A 23318-nucleotide genomic window follows, 5' to 3' on the forward strand; every position below is an offset into this window, starting at 1 on the left:
TAAATAACCCTAATTGGAGAAAACCAGAAGAATATCATCCCTCAGCCTTTGCCAGCTGAACTAACCATGTAACTGGTGCACGTACATTTGCCCTTAACATCCAAGCATCAAGCGTAGTCCATCCACGACATCGCAAGTGCCGAAACCACTAATGATGGCATCGAGGTTTTAAGCGTGAAAGCTTCTTAGCAGTTGATTAGATATCCCTCTGCAAATCACCACTGTCAGCTGGTAATGTTGTGTGGATGGGAGGATGCGGCAGGTTTCCCAGTGGAAAATCACAGACTCAAGAGAAGTGAGGGCTTTGTTGTACAGAGGAAAGACAATTCACATATGTTAGGCCATTTTTGAAGATCTTTAAGGGAAGCAAAAGCTGAGTTTCCAAAGGAGGAGGGACATGTGCTATGTAGGTGCTGTATGAATAAAACCCATGAAAACCTCATGTTATTAGGTGCCTAATACCCTTTTTTCTTGTGCGTGGCATTAAGAAGCAAAACTTGAATCCCTCCTTCTTCCAAGAATCCCGTAACAAGGATAGGGGACCTGGTCTTTAGTTTCCTGGTGCTTGCTGGGTTTTGGGAGCAAACACCCCATCTCCTTCCAACCGTTGAGACCTCTCTCCTGTTTGCAGAAGTGAAATGTGGAACCTTTTGAATACTTCTCTTTGTAAAACATCTGGGCTTATGTGTACGGTTGCTTTATTTAGCTCAAAGTGATGATTTTGGCTGAAAGCCACTTAAAAATCTAGGATGGCAGCAAAAGGACCCATTGGAGAATCCTTTCTATGGGAGGGCAGTGGTTTTCAGGGCCCTCTCCTCATTTCTTCCACAGTTGCCTTATATTTTCCATAGATGCACAGAAATTGTCATTGTTTTTATACCTGGGCAAAAACATGATGAGGAAATACATGTTTGTATATTTATATATATAAAATAAGACCTCATCCAGCCCTTTGGAAAGGAGGAGAGTGATTAAGATGCATTTGCAGCAGAGCCTGGCAGCGAGTGCCCTCATGTATTTTGTTATCTTTCATCTATTTGAGAGTAGAGAGCTTTTCCAGTGTGATAAGGGGTGAAAGGAAGGCAGTGTTCTCCTCCTGACCGAGAATTCCCAAGAATGAGCTGCACTGGGTCCCTGTGGGCAAACGGAGCTGGCTGAGAGATGCAAAGCCGCCCTACTTACTGTGGCTGCTACAGGTTTGACCTCCTTGTATCAGCTTGTTTGGTAAGAGGTTGCTGCAAGATCTCAAACCCTCAAATTATGTAAGATTTACACAGTGGCTTTGAAGGTAGTCCCTCCCTTCGGTGTTTGTTTACTGCCTGGCATGTCCTGCTGTCTGGATTGGGAAGGATGAATAGTCACAGAAAGGGAGCTATCGGGTTAGTACCACTTTTGTATCCCTCTTTGCCTTCTAAACGCGCGTGGAGCTGGGGTTATCCCTGATCCCGAGGCCAGGAACACACCACAGACAGACATCCTGTCCCGTGCCGGTTGGGGCTTTGCTGGGTAAATGCTGGCTTGTGAGTTTTCTGTTTGTTTGTTTTGAGGTGGAGGGAGGTGAGGAATGGCTTGTTGGGTTGTTAGAGGAGAAGCAAATCGATGCTATCTAGCAGTTATTCCAGAAGGAGTTTATGTTGGGTTTGCTTTTTAACATGCAGTTTCCCTGTAGCTTCTAGAAACCCCGCGTGAGAAAAGGAAGATGCTTCATTAATGCTGTATGTGTGGCTTGCAGACCGTGCCTGCTGTGGGTTGGAGGTTGTAAAGCACTGAATCCCAAAAGGAGGCACGCAGGTGGGGCACATGAGTTTTGCCTGTGGGAATTCCTTGGAGGACTTTCCTCCTGTCCTGGGTCCCAGTGTGCCAGCTGAATTGCCTCCTCCTTTCTCAGCCCTGGTAACAACACGCTGCCGTGTGGTTTGGAGGCCAAGGCTATAAAGGCAGTTGACCCAGGGAGTTGGGAGGATGTTAAGGCAGGTTTTATTTGCATGTTTCCCTATTTTTGCATTTTTCCCACAGCTCGTAAGTCCTCACCCTCATGTTACAATCCCTGGTCAGTGCGATGGAACTGTCCCAGGCTTTTGGGAAGGGGCATCCTTGGACCATGTGGAGGTTTAGTCACTAAACCATTGCCAAACTAAACTGCAGTAGGGTGCTTTATCAGAAATTACTCTTAAGAGACCATCACAAGGACCACTCTGATACTGGTTTTATGGGATTTTTAAATACCTAAGGCTGAAGTACTCTGTGTAGTTGCTTGACAAATGTAAAGACACATTTTCCCCTCCAACATGGTACACATTCACTCTGCTGTGGTGCTTCACCTGTTTAACAGAGATTGTCTTTCTCATCTTATTTTTGTGACTGAAGTGTTTTCTCCCCATGTGAAATCTCACAGAAAGTTCCACTTTTAGTTGTATTTTTATTTGCATGTGGGCAGGAAAATGAAGTAATTCCCAAATATAGTCCTAGCCAAGAGATCCATCTGTTCTCTGCATTTTAAATGGCAAATTAATCCTTAGCATACAACTCATCAAATGTCTTCTCTTTCATAATGTATGCCTGAGATCACAGAAATGACATTTTTTTCCCAGGCCTTCCATTTTAAGTAGGTCTTTACACAAGAATACCAGCTCCTGTTCCGCTTGTACAGAGTGCTCCTGTGCACCATCTTCCAGTTGCTGTCGCTGGTCTAGAAAAGGGTATTAAAAAAACCCCTTCAAAATTATTCTTCCCTTCATCTCTTTGGTGTTCTTTTAAAAGTCTGTAGAAGGTAGAAGATGTAAAGCGAGAGAAACGCTGTTTGAAACACAGCCTTAATCAATGTCCCTGTTCGTGATGGAGAACTGTGGTCATTCTGTCTGTTTTCTCCTAGACTGAGCCCTTGGGACAATGGTGACCATTTTTAGAAGTACTAAACTTCCACAGCGTTATCTGCCATAAATGGAATTTCTATATTAAGCTTTGTGTGTTCCCAATTTCACTTCACATTGTTTATCAGCTCTGGATCTTGGCGTGCCCTTCAGTGCAACTCCCAGCACAAGAACAATTCCATTTGTTTATACCAGAGGATACCCTGTTTCAAAACTGCTCCAAATTGGGAATTTCAAGGGCTGGCATTCTGTGTAACACTAAAACCCAGCTCCTTGAAGAGGGAGGGGGTTGATGCTGCTCATCTTTGGCAGGGCAGAGCACAGGGCCAGGGCTTGCTGCCTGTGCAGGCAGCGAGAGCAGCTCCATGGAGCAGGAGGTGAGAGAGCAGCCTGATGGGGGCTGTACAAATAGCACCAGCTTTGGGGATTTTGAAGCCAAGATGTGATGTTTTTCTAAAACACAGAGAATCGATTCCGTGGCTCTGTTTGCTGTGATCTACCAGCAGCTCTATGTTAAAAAGCACTTACACCTCTGCAAGACTGAAATGACCCAGGAGTGAATCAGAGCTGGTTCTTTTTTGGGTTTAGCATTGTATAAATAAGACTTTTCTTCTGAAAAATGGCTGGTGCTCACGTCAGGATCATTAAGGCCAAATAGTTTCAAAATCGTGTTATTCCCAGGAAACAATTTGATGGTGCTTTTAAGGTGAAAGGAGTTGCTTTTTACCTCTCAAGTAAACACATAGTAGCATAGTTGGACGCAGGCAGGGTTACATTTTAACTGGCATTTCATGCTCCTGGCTTATGGGCAGTACCTGGAACAGGGCTTTGTGGGGTGTTTTTCTAAGATACACAGTAGATCCCTTCAGGAAAGCAGGGCAGTTGTTGAGGAAACTGCCTTGAAATGTTGCTTTCTTGGTATTTTGAGCAGGTTTGGCCTCCAGGAGCCAGGAGATTGAGTTCTTCAGCCTGTTTGCTCCGTGATTCATTGAATGACCTTTGCTAAAGCCCTTCGCCTCCTCTTACCTTACGTTTCCATCTGCAATGCAGGGATGTTCACATGTACCTGCCTCCCTGAGTCTGGAGCTAAAATGGTTATTTAAAAGCAGCTTTCATATGCTCTGAGGTTGCAAACTATCAGATTCAACTATCACTGCAGATAGGTGGCAGAAGCTGTTTTCTTTAACAGCATTACACTAATTTTGGCCAAAGAGGTGAAAATGATTTTTCCTCTAGCCTGAACAAGCCATTCCTGTGCTGCAGCAGTGAGCTCTGCCTCGTCGTTCTCTTCTCCACACTATTGCCGTTGCAGGGCTATGGGTGCCAACAGCCCTGAGCAGCAGCAATCGTGCAGGCAGGTCCTGTCATTGCTTGAAATGGTCAGAGTAGGTGGGAAGTTGGGGTGGCTGCAGCTGGACTTCCCACAAGGGCTGGTTCTTGATCCCGAGTTACCTGAATGAAGGTGATGTTAAGAAATAGAGGCTCTTTGGGCTCACACATTCTCACACCTACCCTCTTTCTTCTCTCTTTGCATCGGTGGAAGTCTAATTGTGGGAAAGCTCCGCCAAAGAGCTGCTTTGTACTTCACCCTTTAATCTTTCCCAGCACTGAGCTCCGTCACCGTGGCTGTTTGCTGAGAAGGCATTTCCTCTAGCTTCCTGGAGTTTCAGTTCTGAGCGGTCCCACCATTCCCCGGGAGCATCCATGAGGTGGCAACTCCGGCTGCTCCCAGGTTCAGCACCAGCCCCATCCATGCAGCCAGTGTGGGGATCGGAGGGCTGAAGTAGCGCCTTTCAAGCAGTAGGAGGTTGTGATGGCTGCTGAGTTGGCTCTTTGCTATGCACATGGGTGATGTGTTTGTAACCAGGACTTTCTTTTTTCCCAGGTTAGTGTTGTTTATTCCTGGCTGTGCAGAGTTCAAGCCTGAGGACACAGGGATGTAGATTGAGGTGGGAACACTGACTGTGGCTTGGGCAGTCTCCATCAGCCAGACAGGGATTAACATAAACATCTTTTTGGTGATCCTAATGGATTATTTAGTTGGAGGGAAGAACTAAAAGGGTATCTTGAAACTCACAGAGCACATGGCTCCAGGGAAAGTGGTTCTGGGGGTGGGAGTACCCCTTTCCCCATCCTTCTGAGCAACATCTTCAGCTTTTCCATGGTTCATGTCTCTATTCTCATCAGAGATCAGGTGTCAGACATCACAATAACATGACTGAAGTAAATACATTAATATGGGCTGTAGTAGAAAACAGAAATTAAAATGGGCTGTTAATAAGCCAAGCACTTGACTGGGGTTAAATAAATGGTATATTATTATTTTATACGTATAAAATAATGACATACCATAAAATATAAAATGTATCTTTTATATATATATAAAAAATATTATCTGGAGACTGTATCTTAAAAACTTCCTTGTCAGAGGCTGAAAGTGATTCTGCCGCAGCCCGGGTCACTTGGCCAGCTGAAGGACACAGAGTTGTTGTGGCTCCATTGCTTTCCCATGGCCTTTAAACATAGTTCAACTTCATTTCATTCCATTTAGGATCCCAGCCCAGCAGGAGGTTTCTTAACGCTCTTTTCTGGGTGTGGAAGACAGAAAAAGTGAAGGGGAAGAGGATGTCCTGGTTTCATTCGTCTGCAATGTTTAACGGCCTTTCTTCAGAGCAGTAAATGTTCTTTTTTATTTGTTGAGTGTTTTTTTGTGGCTGTTTGCCCCTTTCATGCAGTAAGTGTTTTCAGTTTCTTTCTCCATAGCTTATCACAGCTGTGTGTTTTATCGTAGCTGTGTGTTTTATCATAGCTGTGTGTTTTATCATAGCTGTGTATTGTTAAATACTTCAGGGTGTGTGATGTACAAACCAGAGTTCCTTGGGTGGCGAGTTCTCAGCACCTTGAAAGGGTGCCAGGGACATCACGCAATCGCATCCCGGCGTGCATTACACCACAAGCAACAAAGGTGCTGGAGGCTGGGGTGATGGGCACAGGGTAATTACACCATACACCAGAAGAATATTAGGTGTAGCTCTCTGCTCTGCAGCTCGTTTCCTCCACCCTTTCCCACCAAGCAGCTTATATAGTGCTTTCATATATATATATATATATACATATACTTAAATACTGATGTGAAATGTAGAGCTTTGGTATGAAGTGGAGGAACAGGGTTCAAGCTCTTTGTGCTGGGGGCTGAGCCCCTTCAGCTGTAGCTTGTGGAATACCATAACAACGTGTTACCTCTTGATCTCCTTGTGCAGACAAACTTCAGATGTTGGACTGGGTTTTCTGAGATCTTCAGGTTCAACAACTCTTTTAACTAGGGGGGAAAAAACCCTGTATTTATTTCCACAGATGGTTTTTTCCCCTTACAAACACTGGTGTGGACTGGAATTATATAGGACACATCATGTGTACAGCACTTGGAATATTTAGGTCAGCGTTGCAATCGGCTCTAACAACACACTGTCTGCCCAGAGCTCCTGAGTTTTCATCCTGATTATTCCTCCTTGAATATGCTGAACACCCATTTGGATTGCTGGAGCAACCTGGCGGTGTCTCATGTTTTTGGGAATGGGTTTATTATGGTATGTGTGATTTGAGGTGTGGTTTTTGACCTGAACATATATAGAGAATGGGGAAAATTCTGGTTAAATATCTGTAGTATTTAGCAGTAAGACAGAAATAGCACCTGTGATAGACCTGTTCATATCTGATTTCAGTATATCATTTTTCATCCAGAAGTCAAGGTGTTCTGTGGGCAAAGATCTTTAATCTGTAGCTACACTGGAGTGTGATGGTTTTTTTTAAGGTTTTCCTTTTTTAAGCAGTTAGTGTCATACTTTCTGCTGGCTGCTGGCTGGCCATAATTGGGTCTTTTTAATTGCAACACATGGGTGCATTGAGGATACTTTGACCCATTTTCTGGCGCTGTTTTCCCAGGGCCAAGAAATAAATCTGTTTCCAGAGCCTGGTGCTGGTATAGTAAATGATTACAAGGATTTGTGTCTTCTGGTGAGAGCTGGTCATAGAATCCTAGCCTGGTTTTTGTTGAAGGGAGCTTAAAGCTCATCCAGCTCCAACCCCTGCCACAGGCAGGGACCCCTTCCACTGGAGCAGCTTGCTCCAAGCCCCTGTGTCCAACCTGGCCTTGAACACTGCCAGGGATGGGGCAGCCACAGCTTCTTTGGGCACCTTGGGCCAGCGCCTCAGCACCCTCACAGGGAACAGCTTCTGCCTAAGAGCTCATCTCAGTCTCCCCTCTGGCATTTTAAAACCATTCCCCTTATCCTGTCCCTACATTCCCTGTCCCAAGCAGTGCTGTTCATACGCACTGTCACAAGCTGCCTTTGGCACGAGCTGGTGTTTTTTGTGTAGGGATTGTCTGTGGTGACATAACTCGGATCTGGAAAGGGAGGGACGAGGAATAAAGGGTTCCTGTTGCTGTTCAGAGCTGACTGTACATTAACTTTGGATTTCCTGACTCGGGAATCTGCTGCTGACATCAGCCGTGAGAACAACCTGCTGTCAGCTGGGGCTGGAGCTTGTCCTGGGTAGATCTTTCTAGGAGATAATCTTGACTTGGAGATCATTTTGACAGGGTATTGAATCATAGCTGATGTAGGCAGAGTTCCTGATCTCAGTTAATTTTGGCAGGAAAAGGAGTAATCGCTCTGCATATTTCTCTAAGAGGAAGCCTGGATCATTTACCAGTTCTGGTTCAACATATTTTGAAGGCAGCTATTAAAAAAAGAGTCATTTGTAATTTTTTGCCCTGCTGAAATTTGGCATTGAAAACTGCAGAGGGTTTCAGCCGCTCTCCGGTGGCCTGAATTTCATCTTGCTCCAGCACTCGGAGGTCTTTTCTGCTTTGCTGGTGTTCTCAAACCTGACGTTTGGCAGCACATCACCCGCGGTGCACGTTAACGCTTCTGCCTGCTTGACTTTCCACGAAGGCCGTGGCGTTTCCTGCCTCCCGGAGCAGTCCCCAGCCTCGCAGCTGACTCACTGTTCCCAAATCAATTCCTAGGAATGACAATTGTCCCACATTCTAAATTGCAGCTGGGGAGAGCAGGTTGTGAGATGCCTTGATTCAGCTCGGCTGCCTTTGACGCAAAGCAGCGGGTAGCCTGTTCCAGCCAGGGTTTGGAGTCTCCCTTTTATCTCCTTTCTGCTGTGGAACAAAGAGAACCGCTCACTTTGTGTCCTTGGCTCTGGCGCTCTCGTTTCTCACACATAAACGCAGTGTAACTTCCTAGTTAGTTACTAGAACTGCAAAAGGCAATTACTTAAAGCTGAGATTTTTCTGTGGGAACGAGGACTGGTTGTACAGGATGCGTGCACCAGGATTTGAAATGTCATCTTTGCACTTAAAAGTGAGAAAAGGAAAATTCTTTGTGCTAAATGAGCTATACCCTATTGAAACCTGATGTGTTTGGTAGATTTTATTTGGGTAGATGGTGGATTTTGGTAGATTTAGATAGAGGGGATGCTTAGATGAGATCTTAGGCAGTTTCTCCCTGTGAGGGTGCTGAGGCGCTGGCCCAAGGTGCCCAGAGAGGCTGTGGCTGCCCCATCCCTGGCAGTGTTCAAGGCCAGGTTGGACACAGGGGCTTGGAGCAAGCTGCTCCAGTGGAAGGGGTCCCTGCCCGTGGCAGGGGTTGGAGCTGGGTGAGCTTTAAGGTCCCTCCAACCCAAAGCAGTCTGGGATTCCGTGATTCTCTGATATGTGAGCCTCATTTTTGTGATCTGAACAACATTGCTGGATTGTTACATGTGAAGTCTTTGGGATTCAGCCCAAAGAAGTTAAAGATTACAAATAGATTGTATCTTGATTAATAGAGAATAGACACATAGATAAATGCTGTAAGAACACACACATCTTGTAGGCAATTTTGGAAGGCAGATTAATATTTTTAAAGGGCTTGTAAACTACACTTGTAGTAAACTGCATGTGTAGGCAAAGCATTTCATGTCTACCTCCTTATTAAAGTAGGAGAAATCTCCTCTATGGCTTAGGGTTTCCATCAGATTTTGCTGGCAGTACAATCAAAAACCTCTATTTTGCACCACTGTGGTGCCGTGATAAAAGCTGGAGTGAAACCGGTTTTAGAAGCTCTTTGGGCTGCACCAAAATGGTTCTGAAACCCCTCCTGGTTAAATGCTGCTGTTCCTTGTAAACAAGCACATGTCACCAGGACTGAGGAGGCAGCTCCATGAGCCCGCCATGTTCGGAAGCAGATTCCCAGCCCGGCTCCTTCCCCGTGCAGCGCCGTGTTGTGACAGCTCCAGAGATGAGCTTCCCGCATGCTGGCATTCTGCTGCACTGAGTTTACAGCGATGTGGAAGAGCAGGTTCTCCCAAGTTGGGAAAAGGCCGGGTGCCAGAGCATGCTCTGCTTCTGGAACACATCACCCTGGGTTGAATGGTGCTAGAAGTGCAAAATGAAGTTGGAGGCTTTTTCTTTTGGCCTGCCCCAAGCCCTATTGATCACTTCCAATACTCTCAAGAAGTACATTATCAGAGCTGCTGTTTTACCCCATCTGTTGCATTCCCACCTTCATATTTCCCCAGCTTGTTTTTCCCAAAAGCCTTAGGAGCTCACTTTTGCTAGAGGAATTTTTAATGACTTGTTTTCTGTGAGTTGGCAGCGGGCAGTTGCTTTCACAATTACTCCCAAGGAAAAGCAAAGCCATATTGTCATTTTAATATGCTGGGAACATATCCTTGTGCAGCTTCCATGCTTCAGTCTTGTGTATTTTTAAAGCTGGGGTAGTTGAAAGAGAGTTCTGTTTTTCTGCTTGAGACTACACAGAATTCCCTGTCAGATGCCTTGCTTTGCCTCTGCTCTGTGCTCTAACTGCATGACACAGCAGCTATAATTAACTCTTCCATCATTCCCCTATTCACACAACATAAAACCTTTGACTGACTTTTGAGTTATTATATCCACATTTCTTCAATTGGAAAAGCGATGAGGCCTTTCCTAAAGAAAGGGGAATTGTTCTTGCTAACGTATTTTTTCCCTTTCTAAAAACAGAGGCAGGAAATAAGGATTCTTTTTTTTCCTTCTGGAATGTCACAGAAAGTCTGGATTTGCTTAGGGGCATGTATCCCCAAAACTCCCTGGGCAAGTGGAATTCTCAGGATGATCATTGTTTCCCAGAGGCGTGTGGAATTCAAACTCTTGTAGAATTTGTCACCGTGTTATGCTGCTGTTTCATCACTTGGATGTCTGAGGGTGGTACCTGGAGAGTATCTTTATTTCCCACTGGAACGCTGGGATTTTAACAGCATGTTCCATATTTTAAACATCCTCATTAAATAAAAAGCCAACACAAAGCCAAAACAACTAAAAATAGCCTGTTCCATTTTAAAGCACTGCTTAAATAGAAATTCAGTGGTGCCTCTTGAAAGATCCAATCTTAGCAAAGTAGAACATTTAGAATGCTTCAGGAAGGACGTGACTGATCATGATCCTGAGCATCAAGATGTGAGAAGGGACAGTAAATTACACATGGGGCAAGAGGCTTGCTGCATCCGTAAGTTCTCACTTCAGCCTTCCCCAGGGCAGTGTGAACCACGTGGCACCACGCTCCCCTTGGAATTGATTTCAGATTCTCCACACACATTCTCTGGCTATATTTGTGTATTCAAAGTTGTTCTGTTCTTTGCCAATCTGCTCCACAGCCGCAGGCGATTGCTGATGTTGCCCCTTGAAACTGCTGAGGAATTGTTCCTGTGGGGCTGGGTTTATCCTTTCCCAAAATGTTGTAGACAAGAACTTCAGTTTAGTGAGGACTTGAGGGGATCCAGCAGCGCCAGAGTTAGCAGAAAGGTGGGAGGCAGAAGGAATGGGATAAATCATAAATGGATTAAGTGGTTTGTGAAGGGACCTTAAAGCTCCTCCAGCTCCAACCCCTGCCACGGGCAGGGACCCCTTCCACTGGAGCAGCTTGCTCCAAGCCCCTGTGTCCAACCTGGCCTTGAACACTGCCAGGGATGGGGCAGCCACAGCTTCTCTGGGCACCCTGGGCCAGCGCCTCAGCACCCTCACAGGGAACAGCTTCTGCCTAAGAGCTCATCTCAGTCTCCCCTCGGGCAGGTTCAAGCCATTCCCCTTGGCCTGGCCCTACAGGCCCTTGTCCCAAGCCCCTCTCCAGGTTTCCTGCAGCCCCTTTAGGCACTGGAGCTGCTCTCAGGTCTCCCCTTCAGGAGCCTTCTCTTCCCCAGGCTGCCCCAGCCCAGCTCTCTCAGCCTGGCTCCAGAGCAGAGCTGCTCCAGCCCTCGCAGCATCTCTGTGGCCAAAGATGAAGAGTGAATTGCAGCATCCTTCTCTTTTAGTCATTTAATTAACAAAAAGGGCATGGACGCAGGTTGCACAAATGCAAGTGAGGCAGAAATAAAGACAGTTTACAAATTTTGAAGGAAAATGTGGCTGGGAATGAGCATCCTGGTAGGAAATTCAGAGATGAGGAACAAAATGGACTATAGATTGATGTGGTAAATGTGATTCCATGTGAAATAGCAGGCTGGGTGGTGTGGGGTGGCCACCCCTTGGTGAGCACAGAACAGGGCCCACTCAGAAGAGAAGGGCAGGAGGAAGGGCTCCTTTTTTCACTCCTCCTCTGGCTCAGCTTTATTTTCTCTCTTCTCCCCCAGTGACGCTGAACTTCCTCCTCTGGGGATGGAGGAGTAGGACAAGAGTGTGTGGGAAGGGAACCAATGTGTGAAGCAGCTCGATGTCAGCTGGATGGGAGGGTTGTAATGAGAGGGTGAGATGGGAGGAGAGGTTCTCATGTTTATTATTACTTCTGTGTTTTTTTGACCTGTTTTGTTTTGGTCTGGTGTGGTTTTAGATCCTCCTTCAATTGTTTGTAAGTATTTTGGGACAGAGATTCCCTTCTATCTGCGCCTCCAGATATAACTGGGACAGAGCCCAGGGGCTTTTAGTAACGTGCCACAGTGCTCATTGCACCAAGATGTTCAGGAAAAAACCACAGCTTTCTGGATTATTGGAAGAAAAATGATTCTATGGCTGCTGCCCAAAACTGTTCCCACATAAAAAGGGGGTGTAGCAGAAGAGAGGTCACAAAATCAAGTCAGGAAAATTGTTAGAAGCCTGAAATGGTTTCCTGAGAGAAGAATAGGAACAGTGAAGTGGTTTAATGTAAAGAGAGTAAGAAAAACCCATGAAATAATCGAGGTAAGATAGATATAAACCTGTGTTTCTTTTTCCTGATACAATATAGGGAGGGACACAGAAATCCAGTGGCCAGCAGCAATGTACAAGCGCAGGGGTTATTTTTGTACGTGGCAGCTCTCCCCCCGCCAGGCTCCGAGTTCAAATTCCAGCAGCATGTTTTAGAAGGCTGCTCTTGTGATGGAGGAGGAGAGTCTCCAGGGTTATGTCAGACACAATTATTTTTAGCCATGTTATGAGCCCTCGTGCCTCGGGGAAGGAATGAGCCACTGAAGGAGGATGACGTGTCCCCACTGGGCAAGCTTTAGTAACATCATTCTCTGTATTTCTTTACTCTCCTGTGAAGCGTCTAATGATCTGCAGCATCAAGAGTCGGTGGAATAGGTTGAGTCGTGTATGATCTAACATGCAAATCCTCTTCTGCTGTAATTATTGTTTATAAATTTTGTTCTTGGGTCTGAATTCTTCATACCCCAGAGTTGAACGCTGAGGCGGAGCCTTCAGATACCATTGACTGGTTCATATTCAGCTGCCCAGGTTATCCTAAGGCAGGGGGTTGGAACTGGATAATGTTAAGGCCCTCTCCAGCCCAAACCATTCTGTGATTCTATGATTCTGGAGCAGCTGACCCAAAAACTTGCCATGGTTTTCTCACACGAGGTTTTTGTATCAGAAGCACAGATCTTTCCTTAAAGATTTCCTTAAAGGAGGTGACGAGGAGAGCTCTGGGGTCAACTCTTGGATTGACAGCGGCGCCTGACAGCACGATACTATTTCTTCCTTCACACATGAGAGCACTGGGAGGGATTTTTGGGCTTCATCAGACCTGTGTGTATCCTCTTTGTATCTCTCCAGCCTTCCCACACGGCTCCTAAGCTGATACAACATTGTGTTACACTTAATTAAATCTCCACCATTGTCACGGCGCGTAACAGGATCTATCTGACATTTTACCCATACTCTGCTTCCCGGCGCCTCCTCTGAGGGCTCGGTAGGAGAATATTTGTGGAATGACTCTGAATTCCTCTGTATAACCAGGCTGTGTTATGGAAACGGGATTCTCTCCAGCAGGCAAAGGAGGGAGGAAGGTCTGTGGGCAAGCAAAAGCTCTTTAAGCAGAGGCGCCGTGTCCTGCGGGCGCTTTGTGCCTCCGCGCACTCACGCCGCTCCCTTCGTGCCCTCCACAGCAGCGACTCCAGCAGCAGCTCCAGCGACGAGTCCCCGGCACGGTCGGTGCAGTCGACAGCAGTCCCAGCACCCGCAGCCCAGCTGCTTCCGTCGCTGGAGAAAGATGAACCCCGGAAAAGCTTTGGGATCAAGGTTCAAAATCTTCCAGTGCGCTCAACAGGTAAAGGCACTGGGGAAGGTGAAATGGGGGGGAAAAAAAGGAGTAGGGAGTGGGGTAGGGATGGGTTAAATAACCTTGATCGTGTGTCTTTGACTGTTGGGTTTCTCTCTCTGCTTGTGTGACAGTGGAAAATTGCTTAATTAGTGACCATCTGTGGGAAGGAATCCTGCAGGTCCCCAGCTCTCCAGTCCCTGGGCTTGAGCCCTTCCAGCTGCTGGAACTGGAGCTTTGGATTTCCCAAGGGAGAAACCTGAAGCACTCAAATTTTTCACTTAAAACGCAGACCATTTATCCTCCCCCCGCTTCAGTTTCTGGTTTAATTGTTATTTATGAACATTTCTTCTTCTTCTTTCAGTTATACTTTTAAAAACTTGAGGGCTTTCTGTCAGTGTTGAGTGCCATAAAGCCCCAGGCATATACTCATAATGGCACTGAATGGTAAATAATGCAATAAACCACTCGCTGAGGAGTGCACGTGATCACTCTGTGTTCCCTGTGCTGGATGTAGGAGAGATCCCATGGAAATAACCAGCATGAGATCCCTTGTAAAGCAGTTGTCATGCCTGAATTAAAATCATACATACGAACTTTGTGAGCAGCAAACCCCACAGTGTTAATAGTCTTTCTATAGACTTTATTTCTGTCTTACTCCTTCAAGTGGCACGCCGCTGAGGTCAGTACCCTGCACATCCCAGGCAGGTTCTGTGGCTGTGAGTCAGGCTTTGCAAAATCAGAGCAATCTGCTTGGTTACCTTTCTGAACTGACTGAGCTGAATGCTATGTCCACGTCCCTCATCCCAGCATTGGGAAACTGCTCTATGCAGTATCCATGTGGGATTATTAATGAAGTAATGTTGTTTAGCTCTTCCTTGTCTTGAACTGGGTGTCTCTTAGAAGTAATAACCCTACACTGCAAGCTTCAGAGATGTAAAACCTTGTGTCTATGGTTTCTTAGGTTTAAAAATCAAGGCACAGAGAAAGATCAGCCAGAAGCTTTTGACATTGGCAGAATGAGTATCTAAAATTACAAAGGCATTTCTGCGAACACTGAGGTTCAGGTTAAACCGGGGGAAGTCCAATTTCAGAAGGAAGATCAGATTTCTTCATGTCTTCTGTGGTGCTGCTAAGTTGGTAAAAACTATGTTTGTTTATTTGTTGGTTTAGATACAAGCCTTAAAGATGGACTTTTCCATGAATTCAAGAAGTATGGAAAGGTGACGTCGGTGCAGATTCACGGGGCTTCTGAGGAGCGGTATGGACTGGTGTTCTTCCGGCAGCAGGAGGACCAGGAAAAAGCACTAAATGCCTCAAAAGGAAAACTTTTCTTTGGCATGCAGATTGAAGTCACAGCCTGGATAGGACCAGGTAATGTCCGTGCCCTGCTTGCTCTGGGCTCATTCACGGGCTGTCATAAAGAGGCAGCAGAAATGTATTTTAAAGAAACTGGGAAGTACACCAAAACCAGAGCAAGAGGAGTGGCTGCTCTTGGGTCAAACAGGGAGAGAGTTGCAGTTTTAAGCCTCAGAGAAGGAAACCTGCCATCCTCTCAAATAGTGGGATCTGCTGGAAGAAACAACCTCATCTTCCATGTGTCAGTGGAGCAGAAGCACAGCACTGAGTCCTCACGGGCTTGTTTTGTTCTGCCTTTAATTAAACCAGCTAATGATGGCTGCAGTTTTGAGGCCAAGGCAGCATAGCCCAAAAAACCAACCAGCGAACACTCCAGCACTGAGCATGTGGTGAAGTTTTCAGTCTGTCCTTCAACTGCTTGTTTAAAAGTTGATCTGTGAAAACAAACTTCTTCCATGCGCTGTTCCCCAAGTACAGTGAGGCCTTACTTGAATTCATGCATTCCAGCACTAATACTTGTTAAAAGAGTGAATTTCTGGGAAAGCAGTTGGAGAATGCAGCCACCTTTCACCCCAGGGTGCTCATATTCCTTAGCACTCCCCAGTGGTGTGATGCAGAGAGTTCACATTGCACATAAATAACAATTCACAAGGTAGTTACTGCATAGTTCTGCCAGGGACATGGGGTACTCTGGTTCGGATCATATCTGCTCGTCAGGAAGTAGACTTGAACAAGCAAATCGGCATGAAGCAAACCCACATGAAAAACCCCTCCCTGCATTACAAATGTCTTGCTCTCTTTTGCTTCTAGAAACGGAAAGCGAGAATGAATTTCGTCCTTTGGATGAGAGGATAGATGAGTTCCACCCGAAAGCAACGAGAACCCTCTTTATCGGCAACCTGGAGAAAACAACCACCTACCACGACCTCCGCAACATCTTCCAGCGCTTCGGTGGGATAGTGGTATGTGAGGCCTCTGTGCTCTGCAGCTCATTGCCTGCCCTTCCTATGCACACCTGTAAAGTGCTCCAGAGAGTGGTAAATCTGAGCATCAGCAACAGAGAAATCAGTTTTTATATGGTGATCTGAGTCGTTCATCTTGCTGGAATACACCTGGAAGCTTTTCTTTGCATTTAGAGTGAAATCTCAGCACGCTTGTGTTAAGGGGATGACTTAATCCTGGGAGCATTCACAAGACACTTGTATTCTGCTAGCTCAGTGTTTGTAGAAAAGGCCAATGAGGTAGTTGGGGTGAAAATACACCTGGTGTCATTTTCATGTTGAATCAGTTCAACGCGATGAAGTCTTAAGTTTCCTGTTGGTCTCTGAAACAGAGGGTTTAGTTGCTGTATGTGGAAGCAGCTATGAGCTGTTACAGTCTGTGTCCCAACAGCAGGGCAGAAGAGGCACAGGGTGGATGGATTAGTGATAACACTTGTGGGATTTGGAGTTTCTGCTGAGCAGGCCTTTCTGAATGAGAGAGAGAAGCAGTCATCCCTTCCTTCTCCTCTTTCTCCTCGTTCTTCTCCTTCTCACTTTCTATCAAGTCAGACCAGTGTTGAATTGAAGAAGAATTTTCCAGAGACGTGCAGCAGCTACCCACAGTCAGTTTAATTGAATCCAGGCCTCAGCACCGATAGTTGATGTGCTCACTGGTAGCTGTGGCTGCTTATGAACATGCTGTGCCTTACTCTGCTCTGAAATACTTCTGTAACCATTGAGTCACACATACATACTTCCCCTCACAAAGGGGGTGTGTGCTTCCTCATACAATGTGGACAAACACAGGATTTAGCATTTTCTGATGTCTGGCAGCTCTTGTGCATTGAGCCTCTGCTGCATCCTCAACACCATCACTGATTTATGAATCCACACAGTGTTTGCGGCTTAAACCCTTACTAATGTTAAAGCAGAAACTCTGTCCTGGTAAAAATGCTTATCAGTAGTAGTGCACTGTCTTGTAAATTGGCTTTTCTGAGAAACATTGTGTCCTGTCAGCATTATTGATGCTCAGAACTGGGCACAGTGCTGCCTTGAGCAGTTTCCATCAGAACTTGCAAGCTCAGGTGCAGAAGGCACCAGCTTTACAACCCTTCCAATGGCTGAGGAGCAAAGTAATGACATTTTATGTGCCTGTCAGAAGGACTTGGCTTGCCCAGGGTGAGTGGTCAGGTATAATTTGCCATGGTTGTGATTGTGCTGCTTCAGACACTTGGAAATTTAGCCCTCTATTAGAATTCCACTTAAATCATTAGGCCGGGACTATAGAAGTCTTAGTAGTTGTGTAAATCTTCCTGTTTACTTCTGTTCTCCCAGATAAAGTGCTCTTGGGTGAGACCATATCAAACTGCTGCCTTGTCCCTAAATTTATTAACCATGAAATTAGTCTGTCCTGGATGTTGGGAACCTTTGTGCTTCAAGCCGTGTGCTGGCTTTGGCATGGAGCTCACAAAGGAAGCTTGTGCTCTATAAACAAATAAAACGAAACACACCACCTTCTATTTTCAGCTCAGAATGAATCATAATATCATGAGTTTGTTCCGAGGCTTTCAGCACATTTGCCAGTACTAGTGCTGAGCTTGAATGTTAACCAAATGTCAGCTCCAAGTTTGCTGGCATTTTAAATCGATTCAGATGAGCCTTTATAAGGCTTTGGTAGCTCCCTCATGACTGCACTTCCTTCTGGATGTGCCTGTGGTGGCTGGGGATCAAATACCAGCACTGATGGAAGCTGAAGATCATTTCTGCCTTTGCTATGTCAGTGTCACGGCCACATTGGTTCAGGAGAGGAGCCCAGTGCCACTTTCTGTTTCTAGGAACAGGATGGATCATGTTTATTTGGCAAAGGAACCCCACTCGCCTCTTGGCTCAGGAATGAGGATTGGAGCATGTTGTTTTGAGCCTTTACAAGCGAAGATTAATCTGTATTTCTTTGATTCTGAGTTGTCTGTTGTTGACATAATATTAACAATCTAAAGCTGCTGTTTGTTGATCAGGTCAGGCTTAACTTCTGCAGGGTTGGATTTCAATCTGTATTATGAAGAGCTTTCCTTGCCTCAATAAGGATTTAGGTTTGACATTGAATGAGATGCAGCAGAACAGTGTCTACTATTGTTTAAATCCTCTCTCTGAAGAAAATATTAATTAAAGACTGCTTGCTGTGGCATGTGTCTCTAGAAAAAGTCCACATAGATCTGACACTGTGGAATGTCCTTTTACTGACTGTCAATTGTTCTGTTTTGTGTTTTTTCCCCAGGATATCGACATTAAGAAGGTGAATGGTGTTCCTCAGTATGCATTCCTGCAGTACTGCGATATTGCAAGTGTGTGTAAAGCCATTAAGAAGATGGATGGGGAATATCTTGGAAATAACCGGCTCAAGGTAAAGAAATCCTCCCATGGGCTGCATCCTTCTTGTTCCTTTCCTTTACAGCTTCACAGGATAATAGTTTGCTTATGCAGCATAGTTTATGGAAGTAAGATGTTTTTTAATGAGTAGGTCGGATCAGAGCGTGATGCTTTCAACCACCACCATAATTGGGATTAGTCAGCATTTTTGTTGGCTGCCTCAGCAAGGAGCCCAGGATTGAGTAGACTTTGGAGACTGACATTCCCTGGCCTTGAAGGTCCGTGTCTGGCAAGGCTGTACTGGGAAGCTGCTCTGGTACTGATAATGAACAGAGGCTGTCAGTCCCCAGAGCTGTCAACCTGTCACTTTGCAGATACATTCGAATTGCAGGAGAACAGAATGTTGTCAAACACTGTATTTATTTAAGCATGCACAGTTATTTTCATTAATTGCTATTTGATTTTTGTCTTGCACCTGCACGAGATGCTAATTTTAGAAAACCCATACAAATGCCTTTAGTTTTCTGCACATAATTAGGTGTGTTCTGTTCAGTCACTTTAACTCTTGTGAATTGTACTGATGGAAGTTTTGCCCTTTTGTGTTCAGCTGGGGTTTGGGAAGAGCATGCCTACAAACTGCGTGTGGTTAGATGGGCTTTCTACCAACGTCACAGATCAGTATTTAACCCGACATTTCTGCCGATACGGGCCTGTGGTGAAGGTAGGTGGGAGGCTTTGGCGTATGGTTTGAAGTTGTTACTGTCTTCCTTTCTTCCCATCCTGTCCTTTCAACCCCCGACTGTCCAGGGCTTTATAGCTCAGGTAGAGCAATTCTCTCTGGGGTGTAATCTGGCTCTTGGGGCTCTGCAGCTTTGCATCGGGTTGATCCAACACGTGGAGCAGCTGCTTCTGGTGTTTGGAAAATAACAACCAAAAGGATTTTGAATGAGCCGAGATAACAAGTATTGGAAACCATTTGTTGCTCTTGTGCAGTACAGTCTCTCCCCAACAAAATTGCTTCAGAAGGAGGAACAGTTGAATTCCATAGTTACACTCATGCTAATGATATAATTAGACATAAATACCATTTTTTTTTCTTCCCTCATCAGGCCAAAAAATGACTTTTTGTAAGCAGTTGGGGTAGTCCCACTGACAAGAGTACCTGCAAGAAGAGAGAAAGCCAAGGATGGTGCAACCTGCCCGTATCATGAAGTGGGAGTGTGTTACCTACCCCACTGTGGGTTGATGCCACTGATTTACACATGTGCTTAAACTTCAGCACATGATTTGTCCTGTGTGTATCTGTTGGACATGAATGTGCTTAAAGCCAAGCAACGTACATAAATCTGCACAGGATCAGGGTCTTGCCTCCTGCAAGGATTTTTGTGGGTTTCTGTTGCAGTTTTGACATTCTTGATTGTAGCTGTTGTTGCTTGAATAACAAGTTAATGTCGTAAAGGAAGCTAATGTTTGGCAATTGGGCAACTGACGAGTGGTACTGCAGACTGATAACAAAACCTGTTTCCATTTTGGGATTAAATGTTCCTTTTACCTTTTTTCCCCCCTAAAACACATTGGAATTTTTTTTTTTCAGAAACCGAATCAAAGTTAAACTACGAAACTCAGTCACCAAAGGACAAAAGTGACAAGTAAAATACAGAAAAACAAAATAAAGGCATAATATACCTCAAGCCACAATATCCACAATTCAAAGCAGTCCCGTGTCCTTTTATTGTCTCTTCATTACAATACGCCTCATCAGAAAAGCCTGGAAAAATTTACCTTGCTAAAAAAAATTATCTCCTTACTGGTATCCTCATGACTTAGGATTTTGTTGGGACTGACACTAAGTCCTGTGGATGAGGCTCTTATTTGGTTTTTGTTTTGTTTTTTTGTTTTTTACAGGTGGTGTTTGACCGCTTAAAAGGCATGGCCCTGGTTCTCTACAATGAGATTGAATATGCACAAGCAGCTGTAAAAGAGACCAAGGGGAGGAAAATCGGTGGGAATAAAATTAAGGTGTGCAGAATGACCTCCAAAACAAACCCAAACCAAACAAAAAAGAGAGAAACAAATTGCATTTAGGCCTTCCCCCTTAAACGCTGGCATTTGCAGACTGCCAGACAACAGGAATACTTGGTGGGACACGTGTCCCAGGCATCAAAGGCTTAAATTATTTTTTATACTCGGCTTATCAAGATGTCAGGGATCTTGAACTGTTACTTATATAAAGCCTTCTCCAGTATTCTGCCGTTTGTTTCACTGAACTTGTCTCTCTGAGCTCCTGAGTGTTGGTGTCCGTGTTACTACCGCATTTACCCCAATCCAAGGCAAACTTTTGTCCATGTTCAAGTTAGAAAAGTGGAATTGGAGGGGGTGAGTTGCTCCAATTTCAACTGCTCCATGCTGATGTCCAGGCTCTTGACCTGGCCAAGGTGACCCAAGGTGGCTTACATGCCCATAGATTATAGCAACCCAAGCATGCAGTCTGCTCTTGTGATACAGCTCCTTCCCTGTAACAGATTCAAAACAGCAATAATTAAAAACACTATTAAAAAAAATAGGTAGAAAGTACTTTTTCCTGGAGCAGCACTTCATATTTACAGGGATGTCTTGGATTTGGGTGACTGTGGTAATACCTGTTATGACTGTCCCATGAGTTGCACTAACTGGGGACGTGAGGTGTTGGCCAACCCTCTGAATTATCTTCCTCCTCCTCCTTTCTTCTTTCCTAAAGAGTAATTTCAAGCATGGTCTCTCTCACCTGGTGTATTAACAACCTTACAACCTCATCTGGTGTATTAGCAACCTCACACCCCTTGGGATTAGGAGTTGGATATACTGCAGCTTCTAAGCGTGGTGGTTGAATATGAGGAGCCTTTATATGCAATAAAACGTGTGGTCGTTCAGAAGTTTCCCATCCTGTGTTTGTGGGTCTTGCTACTTAGTGACTTTGGAGTAAGCAGCACCCTTACTGCACGTATGCCTGTGCTCTACTGCTGTGGTTACACAGAGTCTAGGCTGATTAAAAACAAAGAAGCTAGAATGTTTAAAATATTGCATTATGTGGCATACACATTGCTAAATTCATTCTAATCCTGAGTCTTTTGCATCAGCTTTGCTGTTAGCTTCTTAATATTGTCACCATTGGCTAGAAAACATCAACTCTGAGTAGCTAGAACAGAGAGCTGCAGTTCAGGAGGTCTGGTTCCTTTCCCATCCCTGCTCTTGCCTTGCTCTATAACCCTGGGCAAATAGCATGGAGCCTGAAATAGGTTGGTGCTGACCTGCTGTCAGATAAAAGGGACTTTGGACCTGTAATTTGAAGCGTAGTATTAAAAACGTCAATACCACAATAACAAGGACTTTGGAACTGTAATTGGAGTTGTAGTATTGAAAACGTCAATACCACGATAATAATGTGTGTTTTCCTGCTGATTTACTGCACAGAAGCTTCTGGTGTGGCAGCTACAACAACATACCCTAGTAAGGAGGTAGTTACAAATCTCCACACAGCCTCACTGAGTTAAGAGAGGAAGGTCTTTACTCCTGGGGATGGGCAGGGCCACTCCTGAGGAGCATTTTACATGGGTTTTGTTAAATATTACTCCACTTCCCAGTTCAGCTCCCACCTTCAGGCTGCAGCAGGCAGTGAAATGTTGCCAAAAATGGGATGCTTCTCTCACTGAACATGATTTACCCTTTATTTTTCAGGTGGACTTTGCAAATCGAGAAAGTCAGTTGGCATTTTATCATTCCATGGAGAAAACGGGTCAAGATATCAGAGACTTTTATGAAATGCTGGCAGAAAGAAGGCATGTGTCAACATCTTCATTACAGTCTTTTCGTTTCCACTCTCATCTTTAAGTGCAAACAAACTTTCTTTAAAGTTTTATTAAGAAGATTTTAGCATATTTTTGATGTCTTTTACCTTTTCAATACTTCTATTTTAAACAAATCTAGGTGGTCAGACTGGAAGGATGCAGATAGAGGCAGGCAGGATACACAGCTGCAGTGTAGTGGGTACTGAAATTCATACTGGGGTGGAGGTTTTGGCTCTGTCAGTGATCTCTATATTTAGCATCCAGTTACTGTGATGGGTCACCAGGACACAGTTGTGAGTCATTCATCACTTCTCAGAAATGTGAAGAAGAACAGTTGATCTTCTCCTCAAGAGAAGCATGTATGTTAACAATGTATATAGAGTCTGATAACCTACTGCTGCTCATCTGTTGAGCAGGGAGTGAAATTTGGCCTTCCACCTACCCCTTTTCAACAGTTTAATTTGTTAACTTGATAAAGTAATAACATGCAGGTGAGGCTGCAGCTATTTTTCTGTTTATTTTTTATGCTGTTTGACATGATGGACATGTTCTGTGCTGGTGCCCTTCTACAGCATCTGCCATGGTGGTGTCTGGCAGTTTTGCAGATGCTGAAGGGTTCTGTCCCCTGCAAGGCCACTTATTTCTGCAGTCCCTGGCTGTGAGCAGCCTGACACAGCAGCAGTCCCCATTTTGTGTTTCGGTTTTCTCCAGTGGCTGAATAAAACATCTGTGTTTTATTACCTTCAGGGGCTGGCTTAGTTCTTAGGGTTCTGCTTTACATAAGCCCAGCATGATGTGAGCGTAGATACAGATTAGTCATTAGGTAGACGTTCTTTTCTGGTGAGGCGCTGGCCCAGGGTGCCCAGAGAAGCTGTGGCTGCCCCATCCCTGGCAGTGTTCAAGGCCAGGTTGGACACAGGGGCTTGGAGCAAGCTGCTCTAGTGGAAGGTGTCCCTGCCCATGGCAAGGGGTGGGAGCTGGATGAGCTTTAAGGTTCTTTCCAACCCAGACCATTCCATGATTCTATGACATTGATTATCCCTGTGAGTTAGATAAATTCAGTGGGTTTTTTTGCAGCAAAATAGATTGTTCTAACTTACATGCAAAATTGCTGGATTTAAAAGTGAAAAGGGTTTGGAAATTGGCAATCAGGGTTTGCCATAATGCAAATAAATGTGTGCGTTCTCCAGTCCTTGCCAGATGTTGGAATGCACCAGCAAGCAGTCAGTCATGATTTCTTCTGAGCTACGCCAGATTCAGGAAAGAGAAGTGCATTATCAGATGTCTTTTAACACGCAGGAGTCAGCTGGGCTTGTCTCTGCTGTAATTCTGAGTAGAACGCTGATCTCTGGAACAATGTCATACTTGGGTAGATGT

General features: G+C 45.0%; 1 protein-coding gene across 3 annotated transcripts in view; it reads left to right on the forward strand.

The window, feature by feature from the left end:
- The window catches only part of SPEN (spen family transcriptional repressor), a 67106-nt gene that overhangs the window by 30798 nt on the left and 12990 nt on the right, over nucleotides 1–23318 (forward strand). For all 3 annotated transcript variants that reach the window (XM_080631328.1, XM_080631329.1, XM_080631330.1), the window contains exons 4-10: nucleotides 13260–13420; nucleotides 14585–14785; nucleotides 15581–15732; nucleotides 18026–18151; nucleotides 18725–18838; nucleotides 20023–20136; nucleotides 21832–21932. In XM_080631328.1, coding sequence (XP_080487454.1) covers nucleotides 13260–13420; nucleotides 14585–14785; nucleotides 15581–15732; nucleotides 18026–18151; nucleotides 18725–18838; nucleotides 20023–20136; nucleotides 21832–21932 — 969 coding nt within the window. The remainder of the gene's footprint in view (nucleotides 1–13259; nucleotides 13421–14584; nucleotides 14786–15580; nucleotides 15733–18025; nucleotides 18152–18724; nucleotides 18839–20022; nucleotides 20137–21831; nucleotides 21933–23318) is intronic.

The sequence above is a fragment of the Psittacula echo genome (genome assembly GCF_963264785.1).
Source record: "Psittacula echo genome assembly, chromosome: 17".
Lineage (NCBI taxonomy): Eukaryota > Metazoa > Chordata > Aves > Psittaciformes > Psittacidae > Psittacula > Psittacula echo.